The following is a 14,838-nucleotide window of genomic DNA, read 5'->3' on the forward strand; positions in this document are numbered from 1 at the left end:
AAGAGGTAGATACTGGGAACTGTTCCTATACTCAGACTTTCTTGAAGGTAATGTGGTGTTTGAAGAACGTCTGTATAAATTTACCCCAAAACTTAATCAGAGTTGATCAAAATCAATACTGAGTTGGACATCACGTTAAAAGATAACAGTAAAGGACTTTTTAAAAGTTAGTTTCACTTGTCTTAAAGAGGTAAAATTCCTTTGTTTTAAGTGGAAATAGTTTTTGCATGCTCCTGTCCCTACTGATTTTACACCTGTGAGAATGTGGGGAAAAATGGAAAAAGTTTGTTGTATCTGGCTGCCCTTGGCTTCAGTGGAAAAAAGTGATAATTGGGGTGTGCTTTTCTGTCAGTGGTGGCAGAGTGTTTAGTCTGTGGGGACTGTTCTTACAAGCTGGGCTGTGGTTGAGCTCTTTACTCCAAAGCACCATCACGGTGTGTGAGCGGCTGTATCATAGAATCATAGAATTGTCCAGGTTGGAAGGGACCTTTCAGATCATCTAGTCCAACCCTCAACCTAACTCTGATAAAAACCATCACTAAAAAAAAAAACAGTGCTCACATGTCACTGAGCACTATGTCAACCCATCTTTTGAACACCTCCAGGGATGGTGCCTCAACTACTTCCCGGGGCAGCCCATTCCAAGGCTTAATAACCCTTTCAGTGGAAAAATTGTTCCTAATATCCAATCTGAATCTCCCCTGGCACAACTTCAGGCCGTTTCCTCTTGTCCTATCGCCTGTTCCTTGGGAGCAGAGACCGACCCCCCCTGGCTACACCCTCCTTTCAGGGAGCTGTAGAGAGTGAGAAGGTCTCCCCTCAGCCTCCTTTTCTCCAGGCTGAACACCCCCAGTTCCCTCAGCTGCTCCTCACAAGACTTGTGCTCCAGACCCCTCACCAGCTCCGTTGCCCCTCTCTGGACACGGTCCAGCCCCTCAATGTCTTTTTTTGTGGTGAGGGGCCCAAAGCTGGATACAGCCCTTGAGGTAGGGCCTCACCAGTGCCCAGTACAGGGGGACAATCACCGCCTGAGTCCCTGTCCACTCTGTAACTGATATGGGCCAGGATGCTGTTGGCCGCCTTGGCCACCTGGGCACACCGCTGGCTCACGTTCAGCCGACAGTCGACCAACACCCCCAGGTCCTTTTCCCCCCGGCAGCTCCAGCCACTCTTCCCCCAGCCTGGAGCCTCCATGGGGTTGGTGTGACCCAAGTGCAGGACCCAGCACTTGGCCTTGTTGAACCCCACACCACAGTCCCTGGCCCATCCATCCAGCCTGTCCCTTTGTATCAGCTATAGCTTTATCAGATATTGCAAGTCCCATTGATAAAGTGGCTTGGAAGCCTGTACTCATATTTTCCACATCTGCCGATGGTGTTATCTCTGCCGTGTCAAAAGCAACTCTCAAAAGACAGTGGACACCATAATTGCAAGAATAAATTATGTCACCTCTGTGCTTTTACTTCTCTTAATTATCTTTAAGATGTTAATATTCCTTGCACGGTTTCATCCAACTTGTGCCCTTTTCCGTAAAAGAATTACAGCTTTGACCCTTGTCACCCTTGATTAGGAAATAAAGTCCCTTCCCAATCTGTTTGGTGTGTTAAAACTGTAAGAGAACACAGTGTCAGGCAAGTAAAACCCTGCCAGGCTTCTTTTAAAACTTGTTTCTAGAATAATGAAAGCCTGTGGAGCTGCATGATTGAAGTGACTGTTCTGTATCTCATGTTAGTTTGATAGAGTTGACGTCCCGCATTTGGGTTTAATTTTCGTACAAAGTGATATTTACACGATCAGCTTTGAAATCCCTGCAGATTTTAATTGTTTTAATTTATTATTGAAATTCAGGACAATCTGGTACCTATAATCAACAGTGGCTGTAACTTTTCACCATTTTCTATAAAATTGCGAAAGCCTCTCGTAGAGGCCTAAGAGCTGGAAGTAATGTTTTTCTTTGAAAAGTGTACCAATAAATGCTGGGTGCGTTTTACTAAATAAAATTGCTGGGTTGCAGTATCTATTTCAGAAACTGTTTATAAAACTAAATGCTCACTGTATTTTAATGTAAAATAGGTGTATGCAGCTATTCCAGGCCTTAATATGTCTTAAACTTAGTCCTGCATGTTGTCTGGAATAATTATAGTGGGCTCGTCTAAGTATCTGTGCTCTGGACCTGTTCCTACTGTGTTAATTAGGGTGAATATTTTACTTGATGTCTCTTTTTTTTTCACAATTGAAACCCGTGTGCTTTTGCAAGCAGTAAAAAAATCTTCCAAAGAGACTTGGTGGCAAAGCAAAGCGTTTGTGGCTTTGTGCTCAGTGGGCAATTTTCAGGGCTTTGTGTATTCCTAGAAAATGAGATTGCTGTTTGTTTTTTTTTAACGTGAGAAAACACTTGAGTTTCTGATTTCTTGAAAGTCTGTTTTTAGCTGTGGCCGGTGTTACGCAGAATTGTCACAATTATGCATCCAATTAAAGGCTTCTGCTTAGTAATTCGCAGCTGATCCTTAAAACTCGGTGAAATGTTGGCTTCATAATGAACAGACTAACGCGTGTACACAGGTGTGTTCTTGGTGTGGAGATGCGGTGGCTGATGGCAGTTAGCTTTTATTGAAAACCTTGCTTTAGTGCAATTAAACATTAATAAGTGTTTGGTAATAGGATTGCACCACGAATAAAAACAAGCTGAGCACTTGTCACTTGGGTTTCGTCTCTCCAAACACTTGGTCTGATAGTTCCGTAAAACATCCTTCTGCAGGTGGCAGTCAAGTCTGTATCTTCTTGAGAACATTCCTAACCTGTAGAAAACAAAAGTCACCATAGGAAGGAGGATTTCCCTTGTGCTTTGAGTATATTTGGAGATTCCCCTTGGGATTCCCCTTGGGAATCACATTCTAACCCTGTCTTTAAATCTTTGGTGAGTGTGTTACAGTGAAATGGTGGGTTTTTTAAAAAATTGGATTTTGAGAAGGACCTGTGTCTTAACCTGATACTTCCGAGTTCTGTACATGCCACAGAAAAGCACCAAACACATTGTAATTTCCAAGCACAAATCCAGTCTGGGTGGAGAATGGCTGGAGAGCAGCCCTGAGGAGAAGGGCTTGGGGATGTTCGTGGGTGAGAAGCTCGTCATGAGCCGGCAATGTGCGCTGGCAGCCCAGAAACCACGTGCACCCTGGGCTGCATCCCCAGCAGCGTGGCCAGCAGGGCGAGGGGGGGGATCCTGCCCCTCTGCTCTGCTCTGGGGAGACCCCCCTGCAGTGCTGCCTTCCAGCTCTGGGGCCACCAACATCAGAAGGACATGGAGCTGTTGGAGCGGGGCCAGAGGAGGCCACGGAGATGCTGGGAGGGCTGGAGCCCCTCTGCTGTGAGGACAGGCTGAGAGAGTTGGGGGGGTTCAGCCTGGAGAAGAGAAGGCTCCGGGGAGACCTTAGAGCCCCTTCCAGTCCCTCAAGGGGCTCCAGGAAAGCTGGGGAGGGACTCTGGACCAGGGAGGGGAGCCATAGGACGAGGGGGAAGGGTTTGACACTGAAAGACGGGAGATGGAGATGAGATCTGGGGAAGAAATTCTTTGCTGTGAGGGTGGTGAGAGCCTGGCCCCGGTTGCCCAGAGAAGCTGTGGCTGCCCCGTCCCTGGAGGGGTTCGAGGCCAGGTTGGAGGGGGCTTGGAGCAACGTGGTCTGGTGGGAGGTGTCCCTGCCCAGGGCAGGTGGTGGCACTGGATGGGCTTTAAGGTCCCTTCCAACCCAAACCAGTCTGTGACTCTATGATTCTATGAATATTAATACACCTTTAGCCCTGCCGCAGTGAATGCGCTGCCTTTGCAGCCTGAGGAGGGAGAGGAGGCTGCTCTAAGCTCAGCTGTTGTATAATGGCTTGTGAAAGGAACATGGTGCAGAGAAATGCACCATTTATCACCTTTTATACAGGAACCTCAGTGTACGGCTCCGCTGCGGAGTTTGCAATTAGGATGGTTAATTGCCGTAGCCTCTGCACTGTTTCCTTTGGGAGCTGCAGTGCTTTATGTCGAAAATTCTTCCTATTTTCTTCAAAATATAACATGTTCTGTGCTGGGAAAATACGTGGAGGGCTGCGTTGATGTGATCACAGTTTTATGGATGTATTGGACAGTCACTTGTTCTGTAGAGGCTGATCTTAGGTTATTGAACATGACTATTTTGTACTAGAAACTAAAATCATGGTTAGATCTGTTCCCGTTAAAACACAGCGTGTGCCTCGTTCGCACATGTAACCTTCAAAGTCAGAGAAACGCTTACTCAGCAGAGCTGTTTGTTTTCTTTATTTTTATCCAGCCATGTCCTTCACTTTGCATAATGGAGTAGTTTGTCATCCTGGTACCCAAGGATTCTGGATTTTAAAGTCACTCTTGACAATGACCTTGCAATGATTATGTTTTCTGGACAAACCTTGAGAACTGTTTCAAATCACAGAACGTCACAGTGAGATAAATATTTCCTAAGTCAACAGTCTTTAGAATTTCAAAGTTCTTATTTACTGGAAAGATTGGGATGTGGCAGACGGGGAGACCGCTTTTAAAATGTATTTAAATAAATGCCCTGGTATTTCCTTCAAACTCTGATGTAGGAGATGGCACAGCTTAAAGCTGCTCTGAGACACAGTATCGTTAAGGGAGGATGTGCTGGTTTGGAAGTGGTGAGATTTGAGATCCACCAGTTACTTGGACCTTGTTACGGTTCAGTTATTTGAATCTGTTATTAGGACCAATATTGAAAAATTTGTATAAGCCTAATTTACACTGTAGGACCTTTCACCGTTCTTTAAAACCTTTATGGCTCTCTAAATTAAGTAGAAGAAATGAACAAATGTGCTTCACCTACGTGTATCGGTTTCTGCTTTCTGTTGCTGTTCGTTTTTCTGAAGGCCATGTGGTGGAGGACTATATGCACACATTTTCTTAATTCGTTAAAACAGTAGTTTCTTTGATTTTTTTTTCAGGACTATTTGAAGCCTAAAGTAGGCTGTCATGAGATAAAGTGGAAAATTAAAACGGTCGTCATCTCCTAATTTGAAAGATTTTTTTCTTTCTTGGCCAACTGGCACATGTTATTCACAAAAATGAAGTTATTCTTGACCTCTGATTTAGTGGAGTTTTTGAGAAAGCAAAATTGGAGGTCCTTTGAAATAAGTAACAGACTTAGCAGTGATTTTTTGGTGGGACCGGTGACACTGTAGCTGGAATATGAACAAGAGAAGTTTGATCGCTATTTTAAATTTAGTGTGAGTGTATTATCTAAATGGTTTCTGTGTTTGTACCTTCACTCAACTACAGTCACGTTTATATATCTTAACACCCTCAGCAGGAGAGAAGATCTTGGCAAAGACCACAAGCGAATGCACACAGTGCTCCACCCGCTTTAGGTCTTGATAGATCTGTGGTGGCAGCTTACTGTGTGCATCGTCTTTATCGATGGGCTTATTCTTTCTACCAGCTTCAGCTGGAGTACCCGGTGCTTTTGGATAAGTATTAACTGATAATTGTGGAATAATATATCGCACAAATTGCCTTACACAGACCTGGATCAATGGGCAGGACCCCAGTTCCTGGTATATTTGATCTTCTGCTGGCGAGTTGAGCGTGTTGAATGTGTAAATCTTACCCTGACGTGATACAAAAGGATCACGGGGGTTAATAAGCTGCTTCTGGTCGCTGTGATGAAAATCAGTGTTTCCCCAGTCTGCTAATAACTAGAACTCATTGACCAACACGCCTTATGCTGCGGGTGCAGCTAGAGCATGACAGTGGCCCAGGTGGATGCTTTTTCTGGGGTGTCTAAGCACTGCCAAAGGAGTAGTGGTCTTTTACTTGGGTGTTCTCTCGTGGTACATGGTGGATCTCCTCCTTTGACCCAGTAAAGCTCACACACCGCTCCCTTGCGGTAGAAGGTGGTATGACCTGGGGGTGGGAGAGCAGCCGGTGCAGGAAAGGTGCTGAGATAATACCTGTTCGTATGGCTGTTGTAAGCACATTGGTAAATCCTCGTGCAGCTAAATCAATTAACTTTGCTCTGGAATTTGGGGTGCAGAAGCTGAGCTATCACCCCTCATTGTTTGAGAGCTACTTGACCCTCAATGATCCTGAGATTTCTTAGCTGATTATCGTTCTAGAAACAATAATAGAGTCATAGAATCCTAGAATTGTCTGGGTTGGAAGGGACCTTTAAGATCATCTAGTCCAATCATCAACCTAACTCTGATAAAAACCACCACTAACCCACCACTAATGATGTCAGCCTGTCTTTTAAATACCTCCATGGATGGTGACTCCACCACTGCCCTGGGCAGCCCATTCTAATGCTTAATAATCCTTTCAGTGTAAATTTTTTTCCTAATATCCAGTTGGCGCCCAAATAAATGCTGTATTGAATGTTACAGCTGATTTACTCAATGGGAAGTTGTTTCAAAAAACTAGAGCTGAAGAGAAGCCTCAAAGCCCCCAGCTTCTGGTGGAAGTCATTCAGTAATAATTTCTCGGAGCGTGGAGTCTAGTGACAGTATGCCCTGAATGGGGAATACTGTCTTTGATATTAAAGCACCGTTTGCAATTAACTAATTACTGTCAAACTCATTCTCATTGATTTCCCCCTCCTACACCAAGAGAGCATGTGTCTGCTTTCTCTGGCGTATGCTCTACCACCAGAGTACTCACCAAAATTCAGGAGTGGGCTTGGTGCCTGCAGGCTATAGAAAGAGCTTAAATACAAAAAATAGCCTTGCATTTCATGCTAGAAATTTTTTGCGGAATCTTCGCTCGTGCTTCTCCTGGATACGTCTGTATTTGTTCTTGTGGAGTCCTGTCTTCTGCTGAGTTAATTATCTATCGCTGTATGGAAGGGAGTAGTAAAAGAATCAATATTTTTATTTCGCATTACTGCTGCTTAGTGAAGCATCTGCTTGAAGACGATGATGTTTTTGAACCGTGGAGCCCAATGCATTACGTGCTCAAAAAGTCCAGGATTCTGTGCCCGGAAGCAGCAAAACGCTTTCTGCTGATGGCATATTATGTGGAGTTTTGGTTTGTAGGGAGGTGATTGTCCCCCTGTACTCAGCACTGGTGAGGCCACTCCTGGAGTATTGTGTCCAGTTTTGGGCACCTCAATACAAGAGAGATATCAAGGTGCTGGAGCGGGTGCAAAGGAGGGCAACGAAGCTGGTAAAGGGCCTGGAGCATAAGTCGTACGAAGAACGATTGAGGGAGCTGGGACTGTTTAGTTTGAGGAAGAGGAGACTGAGGGGAGACCTCATCACTCTCTCTAACTACTTGAAAGGACACTGTAGAGAGGTTGGTGCTGGTCTCTTCTCACAAGCAAATAGCGATAGAACAAGAGGGAATGGCTTCAAGCTGCAACAGGGTAGGTTTAGGCTGGACATTAGGAAGAAATTCTTCACAGTAAGAGTGATCAGACACTGGAACGGGCTGCCCAGGGAGGTGGTTGAGTCACCATCCTTGGATGAGTTTAAGAGTAGCTTAGATGTGGTGTTGGGGGATATGGTGTAGGGGAGAACTTTGTAGAGTAGGGTTGGTGGTTGGACTTGATGATCCCAAGGGTCTTTTCCAACCTAGATGATTCTATGATTCTATGAATTGGGACCCTCCAGTAGGCAGATTGTACCAAGAAAGGAGTGAAGTGTTGAAGATATTTCCATGTACCTGTTTGGATTCATTTGTAACTGGTCCTTCTACATATGATAATTGAATTATATCATGTCTCTGCAGTGCCTTAAAGTTGCGTTGGCTTTCTCCACACGCGTTGCAGAACTTGTTTAGTAATATACTGTGAAGTGATTAATGTTTTGCTTGCCTTTATTTCTTTGTAGAGCAAGGCTTAGATCACATAGCAGAAAACATCCTTTCCTACCTTGATGCCAGATCGCTGTGCGCGGCAGAGCTGGTGTGTAAGGAATGGCAGAGGGTCATCTCGGAGGGAATGCTATGGAAAAAACTCATCGAGAGAATGGTACGCACAGACCCGCTGTGGAAGGGACTGTCAGAAAGAAGGGGTTGGTAAGTACCTCGATGGAAATTCACCTTTCACAGTGTTCTGTAAATTCACAAATTTTCCTAACCGTGAGCTCTGCCGAAAAATAAGTTTATGGTAAATTGGTGTCATCGAGATCCTTAGCTCTGCCATGGACGTGTGGGGCGAAAGCCGTCACCTACCATTCCTGCTTTGGCCTTGTCCCCTCTCCTTTGTGCACCCATCTCTTCCAACGGTTGCTTTTTGTGCTAAGTCTGTCTGCAAATTTATAATTTCTGTTTTGCGGGGAGAATGCATGTGTCAAATCAGCTCACAAAAACTAGCAGCAATGTGTTTTGCAGGGCTTTTTCTCGAGTGAAGTATTTCCAATTAAACTTCTTTTAGCTTAACATGTGAAATAGCTGACTGGGCTGCAGAAGCCTCTCTCAAAGAGAAAACGTTTCTGTTTATGGCAATGGAGTTTTTCTCTCCTTTAGGAGTACCTGAAGCGACGAGGTGTTCTGCTCGAGAAACCTGCTTTTCTGTGCTCTCTAGTGGTGTGCCTCAGAAAATGCAAGGCATATCGCAAAGAGACACCCTGCTGCCTAAAAAGCCTCATGAAGCAGTGAGCGCTAATTTGGAAAACCATAAGCAAAACATCTGTTATCTTCTTAGTCTCGGACATGTAAATAAAGTTGTCAAATTGTAAAGTTCACAAGGGTTGTAACAGCAATTCTACAAATTCTTACAAGAATTCTGTGAGAATATGTCATAAGGTTTTGTTCTGCGCAGATTTTGAATTCCTTTAAAGTTTGGATTCTTTGTGGTAAATTGAAAAATATCTTTCTGGTTCTTTCCAGGGATCAATACCTGTTTAAAAACAGACCAACAGACGGCCCCCCAAATTCATTTTACAGGTCCTTATACCCAAAGATAATACAGGATATAGAGGTACGTTTTCTGGTATTATATATCTGCAGTAGGAATAGTGTTGGATACAGTTAGTGTTTCAAGGATGGTGCGTGTTGGAGCAATGAAGCTTTATCATATATCTATCTGTATCACTGCTACTTTGTGAGCTCCGGCTCTTCAGACAATGTAAAAAATATCCTCAGCGACTTCCTGCCGCAGTACGTGCGTTAACATGGTGCTTTAAGTATTAACACCAGCTTTTCTGCCTTTAAAGATTTTTTTGAACTCTTCTGGGACTATGGATTTCAATAAAATAACTGGTTTAGGAAACTTACTGCCAAGACAATGCCAGGTATTGTTGAATGTTCCAACAGATTGGTGCCGCTCACTTAGAAAGCGATCTGAGGGTTAATGCCCTCAACACCAATCATTTAAAACATTATTTATTTAGAAACTTATTACTTCTAAAGCAGTCACTGTTGCAAATACAGCTTTCTTTGGGGTGGGGGATTCTTTTCCCCCCTCGAGTGGTTTGATGAGAACAGTCAATCCTACGATGATAAACACGGTAAGGATATTGGTGGTAAAAAGACTAGAAATGGCTGTTCTTTTTCTTTGATATAAAACTGTGCTTATCTTGTTTCAGAGTTACAAAATTGGGCTTGCTCACTTTTAAAAAATGTTTCTGATAAATCGGGATTATGCTGTGTATGCACCACACAAGTTATACCACAGCCTTTAAGGGATTTATTTCAACCACATGATGGGTGTGAAATTATTGGTCTGAAATTCATTACTGGGGAAACAAGTGTTTTGATGCTTAAGACGGATGCAAACTAATGGAGTCGTTCTGCTACGGCAAATGTGAGTTTGTGTTGCTTGGCACTCGGTAAACAAAATCATTCAGGTCTCTTAACCTGTCGGTAAAATGTATCTGCTGGAAAACATAATCCTATTTTCAAATATTTTTTTTTTTTATAACCCTTAGTAAGCAATTTATAAGCATTTAAGGATAAAGAATGAAGCATGAAATGTGGCCTAGGGAGAAAAAGGTCAAACTTGATATTTACTCGTGAGCTGAACAATGCACATTTTATTAGTTGAAGAGAATATCTGCTCTCTGGAAGGAGTGACAGAGTGATACTGCAATGATAAGGAGCCCATGGGATTAAGGAGAACTCATAATGTGATATTTTCTTGCTTCTTGCAAAATTCTGACACTGTTCAGTAAGAAAAATGGGCGAAAAGCAGTGCGAAAAGATGACCTTTGAGGTGATGTGGAACACTTGAAGGAGTTACTGTCACAACCTGCTATTTAATACTTTCATTCTTTAGTTGCCATAGATGTGCTAGTGCAGTGCACAGAGATGAAGCTCCTGAATGAGACAGTTTTTGCTGGTATGAAATAAGAGGAAAAAACCCAAACCCTCAGGCTTTGCTTGTTGTTAATGTATTGAATGTAAAAATTGCCAGTCTCTGAATATCTGGGAGCGGGGAATGAGTGTGCCACTAAAAAGACATCATAGTAATGAGCACGTTTCTTGAAAAACTAAATTACATTAAGAAAACAATAATACATTGTTATAAATTTAACATATAAGAATTATAAACCCTCAAATTAGGAGAAAAATCTACATTGTGGTGCCTGAAAAATAGGGGCTTATGTTCAGTATGGATAGAAAATGCATCAGTGTTTGGAAGTCGAGAAACACAGTGTTAGAATGCTCTTCTGAACCCTAACTTTCTTTGAGTTTCAACTCATAAACTTTTATTTTTTGTTCTGTAATGCTCGGGTGGAGGATGGGATCAGCGTAGGATTTGCGGAGTAAGGGGTTCTCTCACACCAGGCTTCGGGATGGAGCTGGAAGGGTAGAATGTGCTGTATGTAAAACACCCCGTGCCACTAGCGCTTAAAAATAGTACCCTGAGTAATGAGCGTGGGAAAGGAGCTGTCTTTTCCTGTGGCGTACAAAGAGTAAACCCCAAGCTGTTGCCATAGTTTCTGCCCATTCCAAACGGCCTGGCGATCCAGGCACTTCTCCATATGATTTCCATCGTTTCTATGTAACGCTTCTATCCTTAACGATTTTAAATACTACTGGGGCGTGCGGGAAACTCCGGTGTGTCTCCAACTCAGGTGGAGGAGGACAAGAACAGAGAAGCAGAATTAGGGCTGTTTGGGGAAAATCTCCTGGAGTTCTGTACTCTCCATTCCATGCCTGTGTCTATAAACCTGTGAAAACCCTTTGGTCGTTACTGGTTGTCAGTCGCTTGGGGTAGAATTTAAGGTCTTGGCAATTAATCTCAATGCTGCCCATGGATGCTGTGATGGAGCAGAAAAGGTGAAAGGAGCCAGGACCTGCCCGGATGAGCTCTTGCCTCCGGAATTCACTGAGTTCAAAAGTAAGCGTAAGCCTCTGCCCAAATTTGGGAATTAAATGCGGTTTTGTCCAGTCTTCTAGAGCAGTGAGGTGTCTGTTTTAAAAACCAATGGCTGCTTCCAGAATGGTCACCCCTCAGTTTATACAGGCAGAGCCTTTCCCACTTCTGATTCTTCAAAACTGCAGAGCTGGAGAGGGAAGGCAGAAGGACACGGGTATTGTGCCACGTCCAGTTTTTCCCTCTTTAGATATTTCCTTCAAGCCTTCTGAAATATTGCTGTTTTCCAGCTTTCCAACCTGGAGTGGGGTTAGTGTTTCTGCTAATAGTCAGGGGTCCAATAATTCTTCCACTTCCAAGTCTATTATAATTTTTCTAATAAATCAGCCTTTAAAGCACTTTTCACAAATTACTTCCCTAAAGGACTGTCAAAAGAGGCTTTTAACACTGTTTAAAAGTGCAGCTGGTGAGTAACAATAACAACAAAGCTTGGCTGTAAGATGAGGAGCACTTCTTAGCTTTTTACTCCCCTTATTCTGTTTTTGAGGCTAAAGTTGTGCTCTCCCTCACTTTCATACTTTTCCCATTCCTTCATTTTTTCAAAGCAATGTGCAGAAGCTCTTCAATAAGACTTTCATCTTAGCTGTCATGAAGAATTCTGTATCTCTGAATACCAAAATGTTTTTTCTTCAAATATTTGCCTGGACCTTTAATAAGATCTTCCTGTTTCTGTCAGAGGGTCAGAGTTTAGGGAGCCAGGGATGAGCCAAAGGCTACCATATTAGCATTTCTATCATTATATAAGTATTTTTATAAGGCATTTATCTTGTGTCCAAAAGACTTGATTTATTTAATACAGTAAAATATATTTGAAGTAACACAAAAATCTCATCATTCAGTATTTTACCTGTGGAGCACAAAGATTGAGGAAATTCTGCCCAACTGTTTCTAATGATAAGAGTTATTAATTTACTGCAGCTGGGACTAAATGGGGTTGTGGGTAGAGATAAGCTTGAAGGAGAATGTGCTCTCTCCTTTGGATTGACTGACAGAATTGGAAGAGGAATCCAACACCTGAATTAACAATTGGAAGGAGAAAAAAAAAAAAGAGGAATGATAAATAGCAAATTGTAATTTTTTCTCTTGGGCTCTATCTGCATTTTGGGTCAAAAGTCCCCGCAGCCGCAACGTGGTGGTAGCTGCGAGGTAGTGCAGGCGGTGATTTGGCAAAGGGGGAGTTTCTCCTGCCTCGCTGCAAATTTATTAGTGCCAGTGTGTCTTAATTTCATGCCAAACACATTTTAGGAACATAATGTCACTTCTGAAATCATTGGATTTGAAAATAAGAGGACATTTAGAGATCTGAAACCCAATTCTTGGAAAGAAGTAGTTACTCTCCACCTCCACTGGGAAGCCAAATATTTAATTAGGTTTTGTTTCACAAGAGGTGGTCCAGTAATTTTTAAATGTCTCCAAGTCAGGTGTTGAACTGCCAAGTTTCTTGAGGAGCTTTTTTAAAGGGAAAAAACCTGATCTGGGGCTTATCTGGGTGTGCAGGGCCTCATTTGTGGACATGGTCCGGTTGGTGGGGGGGTACGCTGTGTCCGGGTGCCATCCCAAAGCCTGGTGGAGAAGGTGAGCCCTTTTAATGGGATTGTGTTCGTCGGCACATTGCCAGGATGGGAAGTTTCATACTGCCGGCTCCAGAACCCCAAGTCCCTGGATTTTTTCCATATTATTTGTGAAGCTTGGCCAACTATTCTGTTTTCCCCTCAGGATTAGCACAAGTATCTATTTCTTGTGATGAGTTGAGAAGACTTAGTTCATAAATGTTCCCCTTATCTTTAGGCACACAGCAAGTGCCCTCATCTCGTTTCCATGGAGACTTGGGTCCAACATAATTAAGATGGAAATGAAAATGTGATTTTTGCTGAAGACTTTAGGAAAAGGTGGCGCCAGGCCATCAGATAAACACCATGTGTTCTTCTGAATTTTGAAAAAGTTCAGATTTTAGGACTGGAGCTGAAATTTTAAAGCCTTGGGAAAATCTGCAAAGGGGAAAATGTCAGCTCTCACCCCAAGTCACTGCCAGTGTTGGGTGAGCTTTGGTTCTGAAAGTTGCAGCGTATAATTTCTGAGGGAAATGGGTTTATTTAGTACTCTTCTAATTACGATGCTGGAGAAATTTGATGTGTGTATGGGGGGCGAATCTGGTCAGCGTTCATATGCCTTGAAATTTTTTCAGCTGGCCTTTGAAATCTCTACTCCACAAGCGCTTTCCGAAAGGCATTTCTTAAAAATGAAAGTGGCCAAGGAAAGGAGAAGCCTTTGAGCAACAGGGACTAAGTTTCTGTGGTGAACGGTGTAGATTTTGGGCCTCACGTCCGAACGGAGCAGAAGACTCCTTTCAGATGCCCCCAGCGTGGGATGGGTCCCTGGCTTGGCTTTTTTGTTTGAATCTACTTTTTTTTCCACAAATCAACATTTCCATCAACATCTACTTTTTTTCCCACAAATAGGCAAAGTAAGACTTCAGATTTGAAAGGGGGGATTTCTTGTTCCTGTTTGAGTCCTTTGAGCGCCCCTATCCCCTGAGAGGGGCTGAGAACTACCTGTGTACATAGAACTTTGTATTTTTATCCTGTCTCCAGTGGAACCTGGAGAGGTTCCATTGCACCAAAAGGTGCCATAATTTTGTTTTTCAGCAGCCTTGTTTATTGTCAGGTGTCGTGTATAGTCCAGATGCACGTGTCACTGAGGTCCCTCAGAGGATCTGTCTGGTTTTGCTGCTGTTGGCTTGTATTTTTAAGATTTCCTCTCCAGATCTGGAGGTTACAGCAGTATTCCTCCTCTTTGGTGTAAGCAGGAGTCCATCTAAAGTTAGTATATTCTGATGTTGCATCTGTAACCTGAAATCTTCAATTTTACTCTTGTGTTAGACCTGGTTGATGGAAGTTGGTGGAAATGGGGACCCTTGAAGAGCAAACCAGTGAGACCCATCAATGGGTGTTGCTGTGACCGTTGCAGCTGCAGAGATGACAAAGGTTTCCTTCATCAGACGCTGCCCTTGAGTCTTTTTTGGGATCTTGTGCTTTGTGGCTGCCTTTGCAGAGGTGCTTGATAGAGAAGAAGGTGTTAGTGCTGAGTTACTCTTCTTTAGGTCTGAAACTTCAGTTTATGTTGCCTTTTTTAGCTGATTTGCCTCAGCTTTCTCTGGTGTGTAACACCATTTGGACACTTGGAGAACATGCTGTTTTCTCTTCGTGCCTGAGGAAATGATCAGGATTATACCCTCAGCTTTCTCCCAGAGGGGTTTCCCATATTCCTTCTATGTCAGTGGCCTTCAATGCAGTTTCTGCAAGTCTTCTCCTCTTCCTCTGTAAGACATGAGCATATTCCACAGGACAGATATATCTCCCTCAGCATCGTAAGGTCGAGCTGTTCTTTTTAAATGTGGCTTTAAAAAGGGTTGTTCAGCGAAGCTGCAGCGAGACTCAGGAACAATTTTACTTGGTGGACCTTTGAGCAGCTTCATCCGTATTGGATCCAT

At 43.2% G+C, this 14,838-nt stretch overlaps 1 protein-coding gene across 2 annotated transcripts in view; it reads left to right on the forward strand.

Annotated features, from left to right (window-relative positions):
* FBXW11 (F-box and WD repeat domain containing 11) overlaps positions 1-14,838 on the forward strand; it is a 67,648-nt gene that overhangs the window by 32,729 nt on the left and 20,081 nt on the right. For both annotated transcript variants that reach the window (XM_074155507.1, XM_074155506.1), the window contains exons 4-5: positions 7,858-8,044; positions 8,858-8,948. In XM_074155507.1, the coding sequence (XP_074011608.1) occupies positions 7,858-8,044; positions 8,858-8,948 (278 nt within the window). The remainder of the gene's footprint in view (positions 1-7,857; positions 8,045-8,857; positions 8,949-14,838) is intronic.

This window comes from Numenius arquata, chromosome 11, assembly GCF_964106895.1.
Source record: "Numenius arquata chromosome 11, bNumArq3.hap1.1, whole genome shotgun sequence".
In the NCBI taxonomy this organism is placed as follows: Eukaryota; Metazoa; Chordata; class Aves; order Charadriiformes; family Scolopacidae; genus Numenius; species Numenius arquata.